Raw genomic sequence first — 21,903 nt, 5'->3', positions numbered from 1 at the left:
TGCCTTCATGTCGCCAAAGTCATTGCATCAAGAGCCAGCGAGGCAACAAGTCAGCTGCCTTAGTTTTCGATGCAACCAACGTTTTTCCAGGACCATGGTGCTACATACAGACACTGAACTACATAAAACATGCAAAAGTGAATGTGTGCAACCTAGTGCAAACGTTGCAAGACAGAAGACAATGTAATACACTACAAGACAGGTAAAAATAAAATCAGCGCAGACCAGTATTCTTTTATATAGATTCACAAGAAACTGCATGTGATATAAGGATTTTGTACATGTTAAATGTGATCACATGTGAAAAACACATGAAATTCGTGTGATTTTTAGTAGGCTTTGTCAGAGCACACAAACAAACAGATTGACATTTAAAACAGCAGAAGGATGAGTGGATGGGTAACATGACTCGGCACAAAAACAATAAACAATCGGCACAATTCTAAGATTTGTTACATGAATATCAGTGGGCTATAAAGTATATGAATATTTTTTTAATTGAGTATTTCCCCCCAAACTGTATAAAACAAAACATACATGAACAGGACCAATGATCCAGACACCTGCCCCAGAATGGCCTGTCAAATATTTTACCGAATCTCACCAGACATCTGTTTGTTCTTCTCAAAAAACATTCAGTCGTCACGCTCTGCCATGCATTGCTTTAATAAGATAATAGAAAAAGGCAGGAAATTTCAAAACATAAGCTATGAATTTGCAACTGAGGTGCCCTTGAGCACCTGCCGGCTGTGAGACTTTTTAAATATTGTCTTCTAACCATGTCTTCTACCTTCAGATGATGAACAACAGAAGGAAAAACATCAAATGAAAAATATGTTCAATATTGAAAACACATCCTGCTGTCTAGTTATCTCATTATCTTTCTCCCACAGGATCTCTATAACCCCTTTCACACAGAGCGTTGAACCCAAAAAAATGAGTTTCTTCTGCGTGAATGCAAACATTTCCCAGTGTTGATAACAAGATCGAACCAGGGATGGAGACCTGGTAACATTTCCGGGACAAAAGTCCTTTACAAAAATTTTATTATCTCAGCTTTTTGCTCAAAATTTGGTTTGGTGTGAAAAAAACCTACCCATATTTGAGAAGTGATAAAAAAAACTAATGAAGGTAGGATGAAACTTTTTTATTTTTTAAATAGGGTCTGTTCTTTCAATTAGTATATGTTATATATTTAAAGAAGATCATTTCTGGGAGGCATTAAACTTTTGTGAAAATCATAAAAAATGCGGGCAGGGAAAGAGTTAATGTTAAAAAGGTATGGTTTTTTATCTGCTGATATGTACATTTGTATGATGCAAATTCATATGGATGTGTGCTATTCATGCGACCCACCTCTGGCAGCCAACGCACAGGACAACGATGATGATGGTGACGACGAAGGCAGAGGCTGCGGCGATGGCCCCCAGCAGCAGTACTTTGCTGTAGGGATGAGTTGAGAAGTTCACCCCGTCCTGCATGGAGGCCATGTGGAAGTGCCAACACACACACTTTCACTCTCGCCCCCACACGTGCACACACATATGCACACGCGCTCGAACGGTCACACTGTCTGTGAGATCTGAAAAAAGAAATGGCAGAGGTGTGAGATATTCATTTCTTGGCTTTGAGTGATAATAACAAAACACAAATCTTTATTTTATGTCTATCTGAAGTATGAATAAATGTCACAGAATGAGTCTCCCGCACCGTTTCTTCTTTTTCTTTCTCTTTAACGTTTATTTTGTCTCTCTCTTTCTGCCTGTGGGTCTCTCCGTCAGTGTATCATTTTCTGCCCACTGACTGTCACTTAGCGTTTGTGTGGAATTGTTTGCCTCCAACCGGGGGGCATTCTTCATCTTTTCATGTAAAGATTTACAAGCATCAGGTATCTTACCTGTTTGTGGCTGCAAGCAACAAACAGCACAGCTTTGTGCAATATACACTTTACTGTAAAGCACTTTTTAGACAGATACAGTATTTGCAAAGACTTTTAAAGGGACAATGTGTAGTTTTTTAAGTATTTTATTTATTTATTAAGTAAAATCAATGTCTTTATTCATAAATATGTCTTTGTTGGTGTCAAATGACCTCTGCCAATGATCTGACTTTTTTGTAAGCTTAGAATTTCTCCTCTTTATTTACATTGACCGGGTAAGTCCAAGAAGGCTTCCATGTCGTTCCGCCATAGTGAAAAACTATAATAGCAGAGAGAGACAATGTACTATTAATGTATAATAGTACATTAAAAATGAAGTGTGTTGTTGTATGATTAAGTTTTGTAAATTATAAACAGCTATAATTAATATCAGAACCAGAATCAAATGCTTTATTTGCAAAGTGTGCACACATGCATGAGAAATGTATTCTGGTTTTACAAACTTACAAACGTATATACATAAACAGGAGAAATAGCAACATTTAAATATGTAGAATTAAAACAAATAATATACATAAGTGAGAGAGTTATTTGCAGATTTACAGAAAGAAAACTGTATATAATGTACATTGTAAAAATGTATTTACACAGTTGTGCATAAACCCTAGTGTGGAATATTGCTACTATAAAATATTGCACTTTAAAACAGCAAGGTCAGAGCGAATGTGCTACTATAACTGCTCAAGGTGAATATGGTTTCTAGGAAAAACTGTTCTGACACGAATTTGAGAATGGTGAGAGTGATGGGGGCTACTCAAGAAATCTACTTTCCATCTGGACAGTTTCAAGCACATTCAGCTTTAGCCTGCATGAGTAACCTCTCTTCTGTATGCAGGTTCATCATGTCTAGTGTCATCTGAAAAACGTCACTTATGTATGTGCACACGCACCCACGCGCGCGCACACACACACACACACACACACACACACACACACACACACACACAAACATATATAAGTGGATTAATTTATGCATTTCAAAGATGACACGTTCAATAAGAAATTTTCAATAAACATATTTAGTGTACATTTACATTTTGACACCTCATCTTCTGTTCCATTGCCCCCCCCCCTATTTTTTGTAGTTTTAAATAAATAATCTGCTCTTCAGTATTAAACATCTCAAGCTCCAACAATAGTTGCTGTCAACGTGCCGTTTTTTGAAAACATACACAACATACGATGCTGCTTCTACTTTTGTTGGTTCTGGCAAAGCTGCTTCTTCTTTGGCTGTGGGTTACATGGATACTGCCTACTAGTGATTTGCATGTGTAATTACATGTCAATGCAGACGACGACGCAGAAATATAAACGAAAACCAACACTCAACTATAAAGGGCCATTAAGGCGGAAGTGTCGCGTCTTTTAAGGTGGAATGAACAGCGTCAATAAGAAGGTGCAAATAAGAAGCTGGATTCAGCCTCGTCCATCCTCGTCCTATCTACATCTCGTGGATCACCTGTGACTGAGGCTATGTCCACACGAAGCCGTTGCATTCCCTATCCGATAATTTTTTTTCCTTGCTCTAAAAAAATAATCCGTAAACACGAAACCACTGAAACCGACTGAAAACGATGTAGTATATATGCCGGACCAGTATGGGGCGCTGTAATTCTGCCACAGATATACACTATACAAGGAGAAGAAGACTTTGAGCATGCGCATAACCAACGTGTGGTGTTGTCCATTATCGCTTGTTGCTCACCACAATTGCATAGAAGCAATAGATTTTGCTGTAATAAAGCTAGTAGGCTTTAGTAGCTTCTGTAGCATGAACACAATCACGTAGTCCGCCGTTATTGTTGTTGCTGCTTCCGACACGTGATGTGATGACGTTTTCGCTTCACAAAATATACGGATTGGCTCTACAGACAAAACCGCAAGGGTGTCGGTTTCAGATTTATCCACTTTAGGACCCGGTTTCAAAAAATAGTCTCCCAAAACGCCGGATCCGTGTGGATGAAACGCCAATACGATAACAAATTTATACGTATGCAGTGATACGCGTCTCCGTGTTCGACAGCCCCTGACTCAGATGCAAGCTATTTGCCTCGCTGTGCAGACCGATCAGCACATCCAGAACAACTCCAGCGATTGCTCATTAAAGTGCACTTCTCGTGGGCGAGCGACCAACTTTTTACGCGTTTTAGACGGCTCTTAAGTTTGGCAAGTTAACCCACAAACGAACGAAGAAGAAACAGCAATTTGTTGTGTATGATTTAAAAAGACCTGCAATGATGGAAGTAAATAAACAGCTTTTGTTGCAGTTTGAGTTAAATCACTCCTCAACTTAGCCTATCTTTGTTTTCATTGTTGCAAACGGATATACCTACGACGCAGATGTTTTTTTACTTTTCTGGTGAACCAATCACAGCGATTGCGGTCCGCGTAGAACTGATGCACTGTTAAAAAATTTGCGAGGTGCACGTCAGGCTACGCAGAGCTACGTAGAGGCTACGGATAACCAACGTCGTAGAGCTTACGCGCGACTATAAATTGGGCTTAAGTCCTAGGGCGTAGCATCAACGAAACAGGCTACGCATTGGTTTTCATATATACTTCCGCTTCGTCGTCCACACCAGTGCAATTACACATGCAGACCGCTAGTAGGCAGTATCCACATATGTATCCACAGTGGCAATGAAACCGCCAAAGAAGCAGCAGTTTGGCCAGTAAACCCACAAACGAAGAAGAAGAAGCAACCTGACGTGTATGTTTCGAGAAGATCAGCAGTAAATAGTAGGGGTGTGCATTGGCACTGCTCTCACAATTCGATTCAATTACGATTCACCATGTTACGATTCAATTCAATTCCATTCTACGATGCATTGCGATGCATCAGAATTCTACTGTACACAACAAGGCAAATTTTTCATCAGTCAAGTAGTAAAGTCAAGTGCAACTATTCTCAATAAAACAGAAGCTTAGCAGCTTTAAGACAATGACAATTATATACCTGAGATGAAAATTTTACACACAGCGTAAGTCTTGTCTAGTTTCCCTTTAACTTCGTAGAATCCGAAATGTGCCCATATGTCCGCTTTCCATGGAAAATGGTGCGTTTTATTTACCCATCTATCACGGTCATCTCTCTCTGCCTCAGCCATCTTGATTGTTGTTGTTATGCCCCCGGAAGTAATTGAAACTTCACAACTTTATTGTCCACTCGAGGCCAGAAAATTAACAGTGACATAATCGATTATGGCACTTTGCTGCATCGATGCTGAATTGTGCATGCGCACATTGCGATGCATCGCCGAATCGATTATTGTTGACACCCCTAGTAAATAGACAGCGACTTTTGTTGCAGCTTGAGTAAAATTACTTCTCAACTTGGCCAATCACTGCGGCCCGCATAGAACAGACGTCAGGCTACGCACAGCCTATAACCTACGGTAGACCTTACGCATGACTATAACTTGCACTTACGAAACTCTGATGTCAGAGGCCTATCAGTATGCGCAGCTCTGCATGCTCTCGAGTGTATGTATTTGTTGTCAAACTGCGTGCACCAAACCGTGACGCGCGCACCGTGACAGTTCAGGACAAATAAAATGTACCGTTACACCACTACCACAGAAAAAAAAATCATATGGAGTTGGAACAATGTGAGTAAATAATAACAGAAATAAAACCATTTTTTAGAAACATTCAACTACCCTAGTTTGCATACAGTGCCTTTAATTTTAAAGTGATTTAATATATTTCGCTTTTGTTGTTGTATTTTATATTACATTGTCCAAGATAGGAAGCATGGCGTGTGCAAACTTTATCAAATAATTATATATCACATACTGTATCGCCAGCTCCCCCACCTCATCTTCCTCATCTCTCCATCCATGTGTACATTTCAATGAGGGACATCACAGAAGACTACTCAAGACAGATGTGCATTTAACCAAACCCACGCATAACACAGCACAGATATGATTGCGTTGTTGCACGTGCTTCTCCGATTGTCCAGTGTTTTCCATTACATCAGTGTCTGAGCCTCCTGAATGGGCTAGCAGCGCTTCTAAATGGAGAATCAGCCCTGAATGGTTCAGACACCTTTTGTTTACATGCACAATCCTGCTATTTATTCTTCATTACGAAGACTTGCACTGCCAACAGCGCTACAAGGATTTCTGTGGTTATTTTTGTAACCCTGTAGGCATCCTTGCAGGAGTGGATCTAGAGTTATCCCGGTTTTAATTAAGTCGGTTCTTGACTAGTTTAGTACTATCAAAGGGACATGAGTCATAATACGAGTTAAAAATATCTTTAAGCAGTGTGCAAAATCAAAAGACAGTTTTAAGACATCAAAAGAAAACGGCAATCTAATTTCACCCAGCTTTTTCTCTGATGGAAAGAAGTGCATACTACAATAATGCAGTATTCAAGTGTAGTAAAACATGATAATGCACACTCATCCTGGACCTGAATTGAACCTAGTTTCTCTGTGTCCTCTTTTAAACTCCACAAGAGTCTTTCATGCATCAATGAAAGAGCATGCTTGAAGATTATTGAGTGGAGCCATCGTGTACTGACTTCCTGTTAATACACAGAGAAAAGAGATTGTGTTTGTCAAAGGCTGACAGCCAAAAGTAGAAAAAACGCTGTGCTAAGCTAAGGCATTCATCCAAGCTCTCAGATTCCAGATATTGATGAATATCACACAACAGTTGGGAATAGGATTAGCAACTTCTGCACTATGTACACTGTATAATATGAAAATATTATTTTTGCAATCTGCATTTGCCAAAAAAGTAATCATTTGTATTTCCAAGATGATACTTGGTCACATTTCACATGTAGGGCCCTATTTTAACGATCTGAAACGCAAGTGCGAAGCGCAAAGCGCAAGTGACTTTGTGGGCGGATCTTGGGCGCTGTTGCTATTTTCCGGCGGGAGAAACAACTCTAGTGCCAGGCGCAAATCAATAAGGGGTTGGTCTGAAGTAGGTTCATTATTCATAGGTGTGGTTTGGGCGTAACGTCAAATAAACCAATCAGAACGCTATCTAACATTCCCTTTAAACGCAAGGGCGCAAGTTCCATGGCGGGTTGCTATTATTATGACGGATTTACCAGGCGCACGCCAGGAGCGGTTCAAAGCCGAGGAGACCGACGTTCTTGTAAGAGCAGTCAAAGACAGAGAAGTTGTTTTGTATGGGGATATGAGAAACCCGCCCAAATCAGCGTAGGTTAAACAGGCGTGAGAGGAAATAGCCACAATTGTCTCATCAGCTGGCATCCCCATCGTTGCGCCAAGCACTACAATGATGTCAGGAGACGGGGGAATCCCAAGCTTGCCAGCATAAATCGGGCACGCCGTGTAACAGGAGGTGGATCTGCCTCTACACATGACCTGACGCCAGCAGAGGACATCGCTGCGTCCACCCTCACCGCTGAAAGGGTTCGGGGGCTTTGAAATCGGATCCAAGAAACGCAAGCAAGGTCGAACCCCAAAGAACACTACAAATCAAGTTCATATACATTAAGGTTTCTTATGAAAACATTTTAATTATTGTTTACATAAAATAAACGTAATACAGCCACACAACAAACTTATGAAAATATTTTAATCGTTACATGAGAATTTTTTAACGCAGCCACACAATAAATAAAAACTATCACCACAATGCTCACCACAATGATTTCCCTTATCTCATGTGTTAATATTTTTTATTGTTACAATTTATGATTTGTAAAAATATCTGTTGCATCTGTGTAGATTAGATAAGCAAAGTTGTGCACGCTATACATTATGGTCAAGCATGCGCCCTTAAAATAGCATAATAAACCACGCGCAACGCGCAGCTGACTTTAGACTAGTTTTTTTTTGGTCAGTGGCGCAATTGTTTTTTGAAACTGCAAAATAGCATCAGGGATTGTTTGTGCCGGAACACGCCTCCTTTTTTGCGCTGAACCGCCCAGGGAGCGCAAGTTCATTCCCTAGTTTGCCGACGTGCATCTGTGGAGGGAAAACCCCGCTGTGTGCCGGTGCAAAATACGAATGATACATGCGTCACTGACAAAGTCATTTGCGCTAGGTGCAAGATAGGGCCCGTAGTGTCAATGTAGCAACGTTTAGCGTTGAATAATGCCTACTGTGATATACTTTGTTTGCAATGCAGAATGTGCACTACTAATAATGTAAATGTTTGTCAGTATTCGGTTATAAAAAAGACCCTCAGATAGTATCACCAGAGTTCTGTCCACCCAATACTACCAAACAAATAATTAATAATGTGCAACCCAGTTGTGGTTGAAGGTTAATGAGGTTTGGACAAATGGGAGCAGGTAAAGTCTGCAGTCACTCTGGAGCAAAGCCCAAAGCTGAGCTATAACCCAAAGCAGTAACAAACCACAAGGCTGGTAAATGATGGCAGAGGGGCAAATCCTAGCAAACTTTGCATACTATCTGCATCTCCATTACAGATTTTTGCAAAACTTGTGCTGTGTTTTTGTAAAAAAAAAAAAAGTGTAAAATGAAGCCATTTCCACTAACCGATGATATTCCCACTAAAACGTGGTTTTCCTCTTGAGATAAGTCACTCCAAAAATCACATCGACTGATGTTGGTATAGGTTTAATAATATCACATCCACCGCAATACCCATTATTTTTAATTGAAGACGACGTAGGAGTGTTATCCAAACATTAATGCCAAGAAAAGCCCCTTAGGCTACTTAGAAGCAGCAATGTATGAGGTGTTTCTTGAAGGTAACAGTACATTATTTTAAATCTTAAGAGATGTAGGAGTGTTATCCAAATTTTATTGGCAAGGAAAGCCTCTTATACTTGGGAGCAGACACATAAGATGTGTTTCTGGGAGGTTTTAGTACATGCAGCGTCATCCTCAAATAATGATTGTGTAACTTATGTACATCAGGTGACCTGAAAGTGCAAATAAACTGTTTCCATTGCAGTTTTGCGAAATACACCTTTTCCGAATTTCCTGAAAAACCACCTCATGTGAGAGTAAAAACTTTTTTGCGATATATAAGAGTTTTTGCTAAATTGTTTTCATTGGCCATATTTTTAATTTGCAATGTCAATTTAAAGAGTAATGGAAACACAGCTACTGATACAAAGATCAAGTTTCTGCATTTTATTGATATTTATTCATAAAATATTTTAACAAATGAAATAAAGCAAAGCTAAAATTGCATCCTATAGACTTAAATTGACTAACTATCTTAATAAGCCTAACAATCATGAATTTATTCCATTATATTTTACCAAATCTTAGGCAAATGGCTTCTGCGTGCAAATAAAAACATAGGGCGCAGTATTCAACGACATGTGGTGTTTCCGTTATTGATGTTTAGCCTGCGAGGTTTTAAACATTCGGTCCTTAAATGCTTTGCTTTAAAAGTTTAAGTTTGCATGCATATGATACGGCAGTCCTTCCCTTTCACTTAATACAACGCATCTTTATGTGTCATTTTATGTAGTGGTTTCTCAATTTTGGGGTTGGTTGGGGTTATAATATAAATAATATCAAATAAACTTAATAAAGGTATTTTAGGCCCGCTAAAAAGTAATATAATGTCAAAACATAACTAAATTGCTACATAAATATAGATAAATTAAAATAGTGAATAAACTGTTGTTGCATAGTGAACAGTAATGAAACAAATGTTGGGAAAGTGATATATTGGGTCATTTTTTTACATACATTTTTTACGTCACTGCTCAGCATACGGATCTACTTTCGGCATTGATGGTGCTTTCCTGGTTTGTCACTCTCTGCACTGTCTGTGGTCCTGGATGACTTTTTGATTTTTCTGCTGCCCGTCTGACTACTCACATGTTCTTAACCTTAAGGTCTTTACACACCGCGACGTTTAACGTCCGCGCTTATCGTTGACGTTTAACGCCTCGTGAGTAAGCACACCCACACGTAAAGTGCCAGGCGCAAAAGCGTCATTTTCAGAAAAACGTTTCAGACACGTTTTCTTGGTTTGACGTGGTGCGTTAAAAGTTGGCCGACCAATGAGATTGGCGCTTTTGTTCACCTGCCTTGAGTTGTTGAAGTTACATTAAAACACGACTTGGTGGCGCTCAAGCACAAAACGTTCTTGCAAAAGCACACCTTAATACCACGTTCAAGAGGTGATTAGATTGTTCCTTGTTCTGTGAACTGGACTGACTTCTTGTCTCTCTGACCTGCGGGGTTTGTTAACTCGGACGGCTGACCTGATGTTCAGCTTTATTAATAAAGTCTGATTTATCTTCGCAGTTCGCTTTGATGATAATAGTGACAGCGTCATTACTAGCTCATGTGAGTTGCATTTAAGAAACTAACATTTAAAACATCGCAGGCTTAAACATCAAGGAAACGCCACCTAGGTCGCTGATCTGCACAGCAAATTTATGTATGCAAGCGTGTTTTTTATTTGCGCGCTGAAGCCATTCGCCTGAGACTAGGTCATTAAATAAATTCAGTTATACACGTTTTTAACAAAATATCAAAGTATATGACTGAATTTAGCTCTCCAATAAGGCTTTACTTTACCTCTGTCAAAAAACTGGGAGGGGGCAAATTCTTTCTGGGGAGGCAGGCACCCCTTTGCCCCCCTGTGGCGCCAAGCCTGCATGTCCCAAACAAAGCTCTCTCACATTTACTTTCTGTATCTTTCCATCCTGTCTCATTTAAATTAGATTTTAAGGGGATCTGCACAGTGGATGGGTAGAAAAGTAAAAAGGGTGTTTTATAATATGTGTGTACCAATTTCTGTCGAACTGATGTACATTTTCCTCTCTCTCTCTCTCGCTAATATCTCTAGTCACCAAAGATTATTTTAGTGATATCATATCTGACACAACCGATTAATTAGAATTAGCGAGATCCAGGTACTGGGATCTCTATAATGTCCTTCAGCTATGCTCCTGAGCCCTACAGTAACACTGGCTGTTGCTGCGATTGCATCTTTAAATCCTCCTTTTACAAATAAAGTATCTGCTAAATGAGAAGCAGCCAATAATCAAACAATCCTCTGGAGTCCAATACCCCATGTTGCAAGCTGGTGCCAGGGATCATCCCAACAATGCGAATGACGTTCTCTGTGGAATGAGTGTACATGGAAAGAAAGGGATAAGGAGAGTGATGAAACAGGGATTGTTTCATCATGAGCACATCATTAGTCTGAGGCCAGATGGAGCTTGATGTGAGTGTGTTTCACTCCACTGAATGGCCAAATCACATGTTGGTCCCATTGATTTGTGTAGTCATTCCCTGTAATGTTGTGTCTCATGCAGAGACATGGGAAAGCGTGAGCTGGGTGAATAAAATAGTCCCTGTCACCATCAATGACATACACTGTGCTTTGTTACATCGAAACACTGTTCAATCAAATGCATCGCCCACAAAGGACAGACTTTTCTAAAGCATTTGAGCTTGTTTGACACAACTTCATATGCAGTGGCTCCAGTGCAGTAAAGACAAAACTGGGTGGGTTGTTGAGCTCAAGAATATTGTCATATTGAATCTGAAATATGAATATTCAGTAGGGATGCACCGAATTTTCGGCCACCAAAAAGACTTTTATCACCGAAACAATATGGCCGAAATGTTGTGATGGCGGAAACAGAAACCGCAACCTGCACGTGCTTGTCTGAAGCAACATGGCTGCGATGTTCCATGGCTGCGAGGTTCAGTACGGATCACGGATTGGTGTCTCAAACTAGTCCATTAAAATACATTTGTCGAATAAAGCAATGAAAAACAATGTAATGTTTTTATGTGGAACGACTGCGCTGTTTGGGATTCACCCTCCGTCTGTGTGTGCGCGCGTGTTTAAGTGCACTCAGTAGTGCATACACAGAGAGACACGTTTCAAAAAGCAAACGAACATTAAATCTTTCTGTTATTGACAGGGTACATACAAACAAAATGTCCACAGTATTCTTTTTCGAATAATTTTTTTTATGTCGTAAGTGTGTATGTATAGATTACAGTTTGGTCTTAAAGAGACAGTAACCTCAATTAACCTACTTAACCCACAACCCAAGACGAAAAGAAAATCACTTCTGTAGCTCTAAAAAATAATAATTATATTTCATTTATACTATAAAGAAAGTGTTATGATTCATTTAATTCGCTTTCTGTACCTAATGCTAATTTCAGACCTTCCTTAATGTGCAACTTTGTTCTTTTTTATAAATGTTTATAATTTCTTTATTTGTTATTAGATTCTTCCCACCCTTTTTTTGCTGATCCGAAAAATAATCTGATCTGTACCTCAAAAACTGTAAAGCCCGATTTATAGTCGTGCGTAAGCTCTATGCCGTAGCTAGGCCGTAGGTTATCCGTAGCCTGTGCGTAGCCTTACGTGCACTTCGCAAAATTTTTAACAGCGCGTCAGATCCATGCTGACTGCAAGCGCTGTAATTGGTCCACCAGAACCCCTCCCGTCAGGTAAAAAAAACTGCGTCATAGGTATTTCCGTTTGCGACGGTGAAAACAAAGATGAGCCAAGTTGAGGAGTGATTTAACTCAAAAGTCGCTGTTTATTTACTTCCATCATTGCTGGTCTTCTCAAATTATACACAACAAGTTGCTGTTTCTTCTTCGTTTGTGGGTTAACTTGCTAAGCTTCTTCTTTGACGGTCGCTCTGCTACTGTGGTTACACGCGTGGATACTGCCTACCAGCGGTCGTGCGTGTGTTTGCACGTCGACGCGGACGGTGATGGAAAAGTATAAATGAAAACCGACGTGGAACATACGCTGTCGTGGCTACGCCGTATGACCTACGCACAACTATAACGAGCCCTTAATGTGATCTGAACCATGAGTTTTGTGATCCTTCACACTCCTAGTTAGTACACAGTCATAGCCATAAATGCAATGGTACTAATAATTGGCATAATTTCTTTCAGTGTTTCGGTTTTCGGCCTTGGTTTCCTATTTTTCCGTTTTCGGCCAAGAATTTTCATTTCGGTGCATCCCTAATATTCAGTACACGATTTTGGTGTGTAAAAGCCCAACAAACTGTGCCTGATTGGACTGTGCCTCCATTTATCCAATTATGTGATAATTCCCATATAATTCTCATATACTTTATAGATGCTTTGTGAATGGTCACACCCCACATTGATGTTGATACAGACCAAGAGGAAGTAAGAAGAGAAGGTTTAAACGTATAAAATAAAAACGTAATGTTCAACTCCCATTGCACTTTCTGGACTGAGACAAAAATCGCTAAATGTGAAGAGTTTGTGGCTATGGTGGGCTAATTAAACAGTAAAGAGCTTGTTTCCTGTGTAATTACACAGATACTGTTTGAAGGAAGAAATAGAGCCCTGTCTCTGATACATGGTCCCTGTTATCACTCTCAGACTGATTAATTTGCCTTTTTGACTCATTACAGCAAGAAAAATCCTATTTAATTGGTAAAATCAGCAAATGCTGAGCAATTATTTAAGATACACAAGATCTCATAAAAAATACTACTTCTTCAAATTTGATTAATGTGACCAAGCAAAACAAAACATCCTGTTCAGTTTTAATTGGAAAATTCTGCATATTCTAGAAACAAGACTTTTAGTCCAATATGCACCTTATATTCCTTAAATATCTGAGTTCCTATTTGGCTCAGTAGTAGAGTACTGCGTTAGCAAATAGCAACACAAAATGTTGTGGGTTCAATCCCAGGGAGCATACATAATAACAAATGTATATCTTGTAATGCACTGTAAGTAGCTTTGGATAAAAGTGTCTGCCAATAAAATGTAATATAATGTAAATTAGCTTTCTATTGTAGAGAAATTACATTTGTTGTAGACATCATGTATATTGCTTATATTTCATTATAGCATTATTACATTACAGCGTTCTGTAATGTTTCATCTATAATGTTGAAATTTACTCTTTTACCTACCTATTATACACCACAAACCTGCCAATGTTTCAATTCAATGTTTAAACTACTGCACCCTAGTGGCCACTGGCTTACAGGTCATTAAATTCCTTTCAGGAGCATCAGCATCATATTCAATCTCGTGTAAATGTGGTCAGTAGCACAAGAATAACCTCTCTGTTTCTTATTTGCCATTTTATTCTGAGTGAATCTTTATCCATTGACAAAGTGAAAATCAGATCACATAACAATAGCAGATTATTATCAGTATGTCTGACACCAGCTTCTATTTACATCCCTATTGTGAAAAAAAGAGAGACATAAAGTGTATCTGTGTGAAAGGAGGTGAAGAACAGCACGAGCAGAAATAGAGAGATTGGGGAAATGGCATGTTTTAATTACTGTAAAGCCCTAGTTTTCAGTCACAGAGAATCTGGCACGTCCCCCCAAACCCCCGAGACATTCTCTCGCTTCCTCCCCCCTTTTCTTCCGTTTTCTGGCTGAGCAGTGTGGTTAAACATGAAAGATGATTAATGATTTATTTGTGAGAAAGAGGTAAAATGGTGTGTCTTCTGTCATCTTGTCTTAGGTATTAAATAAACAGATATTTCAGGTCAAACCTCTCAGTACCATTATTGCAGCGCCACTGTTTCCATCCTACACTTATTTTTAACCATGTGTTGGGTCAAAAATGTCAACTGAAGGTAAATTAACCCAGAACATGTTTATATTTGACCTAACAAGGGTTTGTCCCTTTTTAACCCAATGCTGGGTTGAAAATAACCCACAATTTTTACAGTCACTAAAGCTAAATTTGCAATGATCTTGAATTCTTAGTAGAGCTTGCTAGAGATTTTTTTAAATGTCTTCCCATTTAAGAGTTATAAACATCTATGTCATTCTTACACTGTCAGAAAAAAATTAAATGGTCCTAAGCTGTCACTGGCATGGTACCCTTTAAAAATGTCCATTTAGTTACAGATATGCAGGCCAGGGGTGTAGCACAGGATCGTGGGCCCTATGCAAAGATACTGTGCGGGGGGCCCCTGTGTCACTTTTTTAAATGATAATGTAAAACTAATAGTATTTAATATATCAAAGGATTTTTCCACTTTCCCAAAAATAATTTACCCACGACCATGCCATCCAAAATGTTGATGTCTTTCTTTGTTTAGTCGAGAAGACATTATGTTTTTTGAGGAAAACATTCTTTTTGTTTTTCTCATTTTAATGGACTTTAATAGACCCCAGGCTTAACAGTTTTAATGCAGTTTAAAATTGCAGTTCCAAAGGACTCCAAACGATCCCAAACGAGGCACAAGGGTCCCATCCAGCGAAACGATTGTCATTTTCGGCAAGAAAAACAAAAAATATTCACCCCTAAACCACAACTTCTCGTCTTCCTCTGGTCCTGTGACACGCCAGTCAAGTGTGGAGAAAGAGGACCGTTCCAACGTTGTTGTATGTTGAATGATACTAATTAATGTCTTTGTTTCAGTTTATTGTTTAAAATGGTCCGCAAATGTGCATTTCATATATGTAACACGTGACCTTTCTATGTCATTACGCAATTTCGTGAGGTCACGCTGGCGCGTCACACAGCCGGAGAAAGGGAAGTTGTAGTTTAAAAGTGCATATTTTTTTATTTTTCTTGCCAAAAATGACAATCGTTTCACTAGATAAGACCCGTATGTCTCGTTTGGGCTCGTTTGGAGTCCTTTAAAACTGCAATTTTAAACTGCATTAAAAGTGTTGGGGTCCATTAAAGTCCATTAAAATTAGAAAAATCCTGGAATGTTTTCCTCAAAAAAACTTATTTTCTTCTCGACTGAACAATGAAAGACATCAGCATTTTGGATGACATGGTGGTGAGTAAAGTATCTGGATTTTTTTTAAGAAAATTGACTAATCCTTTAAAGGTCACGTTCTTCCTGATACAATTTTTTAAACCCTAGTTAGTGTGTAATGTTGCTATAATAGCATAAATAATACCTGTAAAATGATAAAGCTCAAAGTTCACTGCCAGTCGATATATTTTATTCAACAGAATTCCTCTTTCAAAGCCTACAACGAACGGCCGGTTTGGACTACAGCCCTCTATTTCCTGCTTTAATGATGTCAGTAAAACAGTTCGTTGACTAAACTCCGCCCACAGGAATACGTAGGTCACCAGCTTTGGCTCAAACGGCTCTGCTAAGCTAAGCTGCTATCGAATCACAGCACACTAAACAAACTACACAATCAGAACTTGTTACGTATTTCTGAAGGAGGGACTTCACATAACAAGGAAGACATTAGCCTGTTTTGAGGACAGTGAAAACAGTGCTATAAAGATAAGTCAATTGTGTGAAAAATAATGTTTTTTTACACATGAAACATGAACACATGGTATATTGCGCACCATAAACACAATCAAAGCTTTGAAATCACAGACAGAACGGGAGCTTTAAAATATATATTGAAAATGCGCATCGTTTCTAGACAGCCAATAAAATCATGTCCAGTGGATGCATCAGTGGATGCTGCGCTCCTGGTGGGAGGCGCCTATGTCTAGATGCCTGTCAAAGGAGCAAGAACTAGAAGTAGCGCATGAGCAGGATCGCACATATATAAAATAACATTAATAATAAATCTAAAATGATCGTCGAGGGCCCCTTACATGCCAGGGACCTATGTACTCTTAAGTCAGCCTTTTCCCCTCACATACGACGCCCCTGCAGATATGTATACATTTCTATCTTTTAGAGTACTAATATGTACCATTAAGCTACTAATACGCACTCTTTGGTACCAGTTTGTACCTCTAAGGTATTAATATGAACTCTTTAGATGCAAAGGTCGGTGTACTATTTGAAAGTGTACTGCTCCACTAATGCCTCTCTCTCCCTGCAGTAACTCCAGCTGCTGCTGCGATTGCTACTTTAAATACTCCTTTTACAAATAAAGTATCTGCTAAAAATAAGTAACCAATAATAAAGCAATTCTCCACAGTCCAATATTCCATGTTGCAAGCTGGTGCCATGGGATCCCAATAATGAGAAAGACGTTCTCTGTGGAATGCATTCATTGTTGCTGGCAAGTTCTTGTAGGGTTACAGATTAACAAACTCTTAATTCTAAGTATTAAACTTTTACTCTACCCCAAAACATTTATACTTTGCATTCATATATAATTTACCCTGTGCATAACAAACTATGTTCACTCCGATATCTACTTTCTTGTTCATTATGTTCAGATTTATTTATAATATGTCTGCCAGATATTGTGGAATATCTGAATATTCAAACGAATCTCATTCACTTTTGATCTGCCAACAGTGTTTCCCATACATTGATTTATTTGTGGTGGCCCACCACAGAATCAACACTGGCCCCCACAAATAGAATTTTCACGATTCCCATTTACATTTTTATTTCACTTTTTAAAACAGCTTAATTCAGCTTAAAATATAATTTGATATATAATATAGATCAAATACAGATACAGATCAAAGAGTAGAAGTGAAACATATTTCAGGTGCCAACACTAGATCAAACGCAAACATGACATGATGACATCACATATATGCTAATTAGCTGGTGACGTCATCAACACCACAGTCTCCTCAAAATCCTGTGGGAAACACTGTAAGAAAAAGATTTTTTACATTTGTAAATCACAACACAGAACTGTCTCGCCAGACCACCGCAAAAAGATACACAAAACACCCATTTACTTCAGCTTAGAGCCACATACTGAAACTCTACACTCACTAAAACCAGATTTTTTGGGTTTGTCTAAGTGGGTTACAAGAAATGAGAATTCTGGCTAACTGAGTTGTTGGACTGATTTCATTTGTGTATTCGGACTTTTTAGGAATAAGGTACAAAATAGAATCTGAACATTTTTAAAAGTCTGTTTGTTTCTCTTTCAGCATATAATCTTTGCAAGAATGTGTTTACTATACAGATAATTTTGATCACCAGCCACATGACATCTATAGCTCATTTGAATGGCTAAAAAAAGTGCACAAAAGCAAGATCTGTGTCATGTGCTTTCTAGGACCGAGTTAAAAACATCTTATGGTCTGTATCAGTGGTCTCCAACAAGGTTGGCAATCTGTTGGCAACATTTCAAACAATAATAAAACATATCAACAAGTAAAATTAAATAAAATCAACAAATAAAACAAAAACGTTTTGAGTAGACTATATCAAAAAAGTAGCCCTCCAGGATATTTTATTTATTGTGGTAGCCCTTGCTCACAAAAAGGTTGGAGACCCGTGGTCTATTTATCATACCTTCTAAATCATCGCACCCATGTATTACCACAGATCACCTAAAAACTAAGTTTCCATTGTACTCCTCTATTGTGTTTGACTACAAATTCACACAATCACTTATCATATGCTGTTTTGGCAGGGCACACAACACAAGTGTTCAGGCACACACATATTGTGTTTAAGAGCAGTTAAACACAGTGATTTGGCTCTTATTCTTCAAGAAAGCCAGAAGCTACGACCACTAAATAAGAGAATGAACTTCACAGTATCATTACAAGATCCTCAAGTCTAACACTGTCACAGACCTTCAGTAAATCTGATGCTACTTTCAAAATCTGCATGCTGGAAAAAACAACACAGACTATCATACACAGCTTTCATAAATCGTAAAGCGTTGTAAACAGGGTTTCCACTCTAAGCCAAATGTCAAATTCCCTGACTTTCAATGACTAAAAAGCTGAATTTCCATGTCCTATGTCTGGAATACCGTGAGCCTGGATAATGTAGAGTACATCATGTGTTTAAAAAAATGTAGCTTAAATGCCTTAAAGGAATAAACAATTCCATTAAACAGTTGTTTACATTGTAGTCTCACTTAAAATCAGTGGAGCATTGGATCCGAAAACGGTATTTCTTACGTCACAACTTAAAGCGACACCATGTAATTTTTCAACCTTCATAATAAATTTTCAAGACCCTTGTGATAGTACATCGACTTTAAATAGGTTAAATGACATGTCTACCATAGCCTGACGGGGTCTGTATCACTTTTACTCGTATTTTAAAACTTAGGGTTTCTGGTAGTAACCAGAGCACAAAAAAAACTTCAAAATTCGACTGCTTTACGGTATACGTCACTTCCTCCACACAATTTGTTTTTAACATGAATTTTGCTGGAGGCTACTAAATGAGTGTAGAGAGCAACTTATATTATATGACTCTGTGGCACCGTGTTAGTGTCACGGACTTATGACTCGGGCGACCCGGGTTAGATTCCCCTTTAAGGCAATTTTTTAATATAAACTCACGATCTTTATTCATAAATAAATGCGATCTTCTTTATAAATAACGGCGATTATCTTGCATATAGTTAGCTGTATTCAGATGCTGTGTTTACGTATTTACCTTTCTTTTACTGTGTCTATGGTATTTACATTACAATCCAGGATGCTATAGCAGTCAAACTTGCTCAAACTCACACAGTGTAAAACCAAACCCTATTCATTCACCAATCAGATCCGAGCGTTTCTCACTTCTCATTACATTCGCAAGTCATAAGCATACTGCAACAATTTACGATTAACTAAGTATAATAGTCAACTTTATAATTGTTAATATTCTGAAATAAGACAGTCTTGATGACGTATGCAGCTTAGAAATACAACATCCGGAGGCTGCAACCTTCAGATTGAGAAATGGCTTCTGCCACGACGAGTTCCTCATCAGAAAGTTGTAACATGACTGCGTTTCTCCCTGTTGCCTCAAAATGTTGACCGTTTAGCGTTTTAAATGTTTAGTTTTTAGTTTAGTTTTAAGGTTGGCCAGTTCCTTTCCTTTGCGACAGTGCAGCGGCGCTTGTGGCCTCAAGGGGCGCTAGGCGTGAAAAATACATGTCTAGCACCCCCTAGTGGCCAAAAAGTTCCATGGTGTGCCTTTAACAAGCGGATTACATTTTGATAAATGGAAACTAAAATGTAAAGGGAAAAAGAAAAATCACTGATATTCCACGACTTGGACCAAAATATAAAATTCCCTGATTTTCAATGTCTGGAATAGACCTTTCAAAATTCCACAATGTTCCAGAAAATTCCATGACCCGTTGGAACCCTGTGATAAAAACTGACATAGAGCCAAACTGTTTTTCAGACAGTTTTTGTTCAGAAACAATACATTCACACACTCTAAAAATGGCTGGGTTATTTTTTGACCCATATTGGGTAAATATTGGCCAGAACACACCGCTATGTTCAAATTGACCCAATGCTGGGTTGTTTTAACCCAACTCCTGGATTATTATAGCTCATGGTTGCATAACAACAACCCAACATTGGATCATTTTTAACCCAGCATTAGGTAATTTTTAACCCAGCATGTGTTTTGTATATACCCAAAATGGGTAAAAAAATAACCCAGCCAGTGCATGTACACATTTAATCCAAAGCAATTTGCAGTGATTTACAAGGTATATATAATTTTTATCAGTATTTTTACCTGGGATCAAACCCATGACCCTTTGTCACATTATAAAAGCATTAAAAAGAGACAAATTTCAGCAACTCTTCTGACTTTAGACATTATACCTAATCACACGTAAGCCAATGCAGCCAGCAAAGGCTATTCTGCTGGCATTCACTATTGCTCATGGCTGGGCACAATTTATCTTTTCCAGTCTCCACCTATTAACAGGAAGCTTATTTGACTGAGCAGCTCAGACCCAATGGTCTGATTCACTGCATCCACACACACGCACGCACGCACACACATATATGTCTGACAGGTAATGGGTGGGGAATCACCACAGACTGTGAGTCTGAACTGACAAGCATTCTCCCCACACTTTTACACTTGTTACAGAGACATCCTATCGCTGGTTAGTGATTTATACCTCTTATTTGGATTAAAATGCACACTGGCACGGGCGAAAATAACAAATGCGCGTGTCGCCCTAACCTGTTCTGTGCGCTTACTGAACAACAATTATCATCTGTATTGCGCCTTTTTCAGACATATGTCGCAAAAGCGTTTTCTTCAGGCATAATAGGTATGCCATATACATTTAAAAACGTGATGCTACAGACGTACTGACTGTCAGTATTCAGCACCATTGTTTTCACGCCACGCATATGTGATGTACGGCGCATGTATGATATGTTATATAGGCTAATAACCCGCAGCGTTTGACCTCTTATTCACCATGAGTGTTTCGTCTCTCCTGTGGGTATTGTCCCACCAATCACCGATGCACTCAGGAAATAATCTCGCAAGATCAAAGTGGAAATGCACGCGCGGTGCAGACGCTTCCTCGAGGCCAGCTCCCACAGTAGACGGCTGCTTCCATCGAAATCCTTTTAATTAGAGAGAAACGAAATAAACGACCGGCTATGTCGTTTTTGATAATCGATTTCACGATATTAAATCAGCATTTTTTTCCTGCCGTATGAGAGAGCGTCACAGCCCGCTTATAAATCGTTTAATTAAGCGTCGAGTCACAAAGGGTAATGCGGCTACATTGAAGCTGTTGCACACGTGTCGCCTGACTTTATATGAAGCGCGTCATTAATCTCTCAAAACCGTACGCGTATTGTTGTTTCCTCCGATAACAAATTATCATGTTACACATACTGATATGCGTTTAATACAGCATTTCTAAGGGATTCCGCTGTATGGTCAGTAGCACATAGGCATAAGTGCATGTCAATGAGATGCGTACAGAGATGCTGCTCAATGCTCGTACTCACTCAGTTTAGGGATTCAGGGGGCGCGTCGCCGCGCAGCATCCACCTCGCTGGACTCTCTGCTGCTGCTGAAACGTCTGGCACCCCGGAACACCTCGAGCATAATCAATAACCTGCGTTGAGCCTGAATTCGTATGTTAGGGAGGACATGTGTGCGGCATGGCATTTGGCGTCCTCTTCGCAACCTCTGACCATTCCCATTGTCCCTGCGCGTTACGCGTCGCTCACAGGCAAAAGGTGCAAACGCACAGATGGGTTAATCCAAGTCGAGGTTTGGTTAACCACGTCACCGTTGAGTCTCGGTGCCTCCTCAAACCTCAGTCATTTCTCGAGCATCGGCGACAGTAACCATATGACAGCGCGGTGCCCATTCCGTTGGCATCTGGATCTCGCGTTT

The 21,903-nt window shown here is 39.2% G+C and overlaps 1 protein-coding gene across 2 annotated transcripts in view; it reads right to left on the bottom strand.

Annotated features, from left to right (window-relative positions):
- LOC129414540 (uncharacterized) overlaps positions 1 to 21,903 on the bottom strand; it is a 29,681-nt gene extending 7,778 nt beyond the window's left edge. For both annotated transcript variants that reach the window (XM_055168603.2, XM_055168604.2), the window contains exons 1-2: positions 21,510 to 21,903; positions 1,357 to 1,582 (exon numbers count right to left, since the gene is read on the bottom strand). In XM_055168603.2, coding sequence (XP_055024578.2) covers positions 1,357 to 1,490 — 134 coding nt within the window. In that variant the 5' untranslated portion in view covers positions 1,491 to 1,582; positions 21,510 to 21,903. The remainder of the gene's footprint in view (positions 1 to 1,356; positions 1,583 to 21,509) is intronic.

Source organism: Misgurnus anguillicaudatus, chromosome 5 (genome assembly GCF_027580225.2).
Source record: "Misgurnus anguillicaudatus chromosome 5, ASM2758022v2, whole genome shotgun sequence".
Lineage (NCBI taxonomy): Eukaryota > Metazoa > Chordata > Actinopteri > Cypriniformes > Cobitidae > Misgurnus > Misgurnus anguillicaudatus.
Note: the sequence above shows the minus strand (reverse complement) of the source record. Positions and strands in the feature narration are given on the sequence as shown.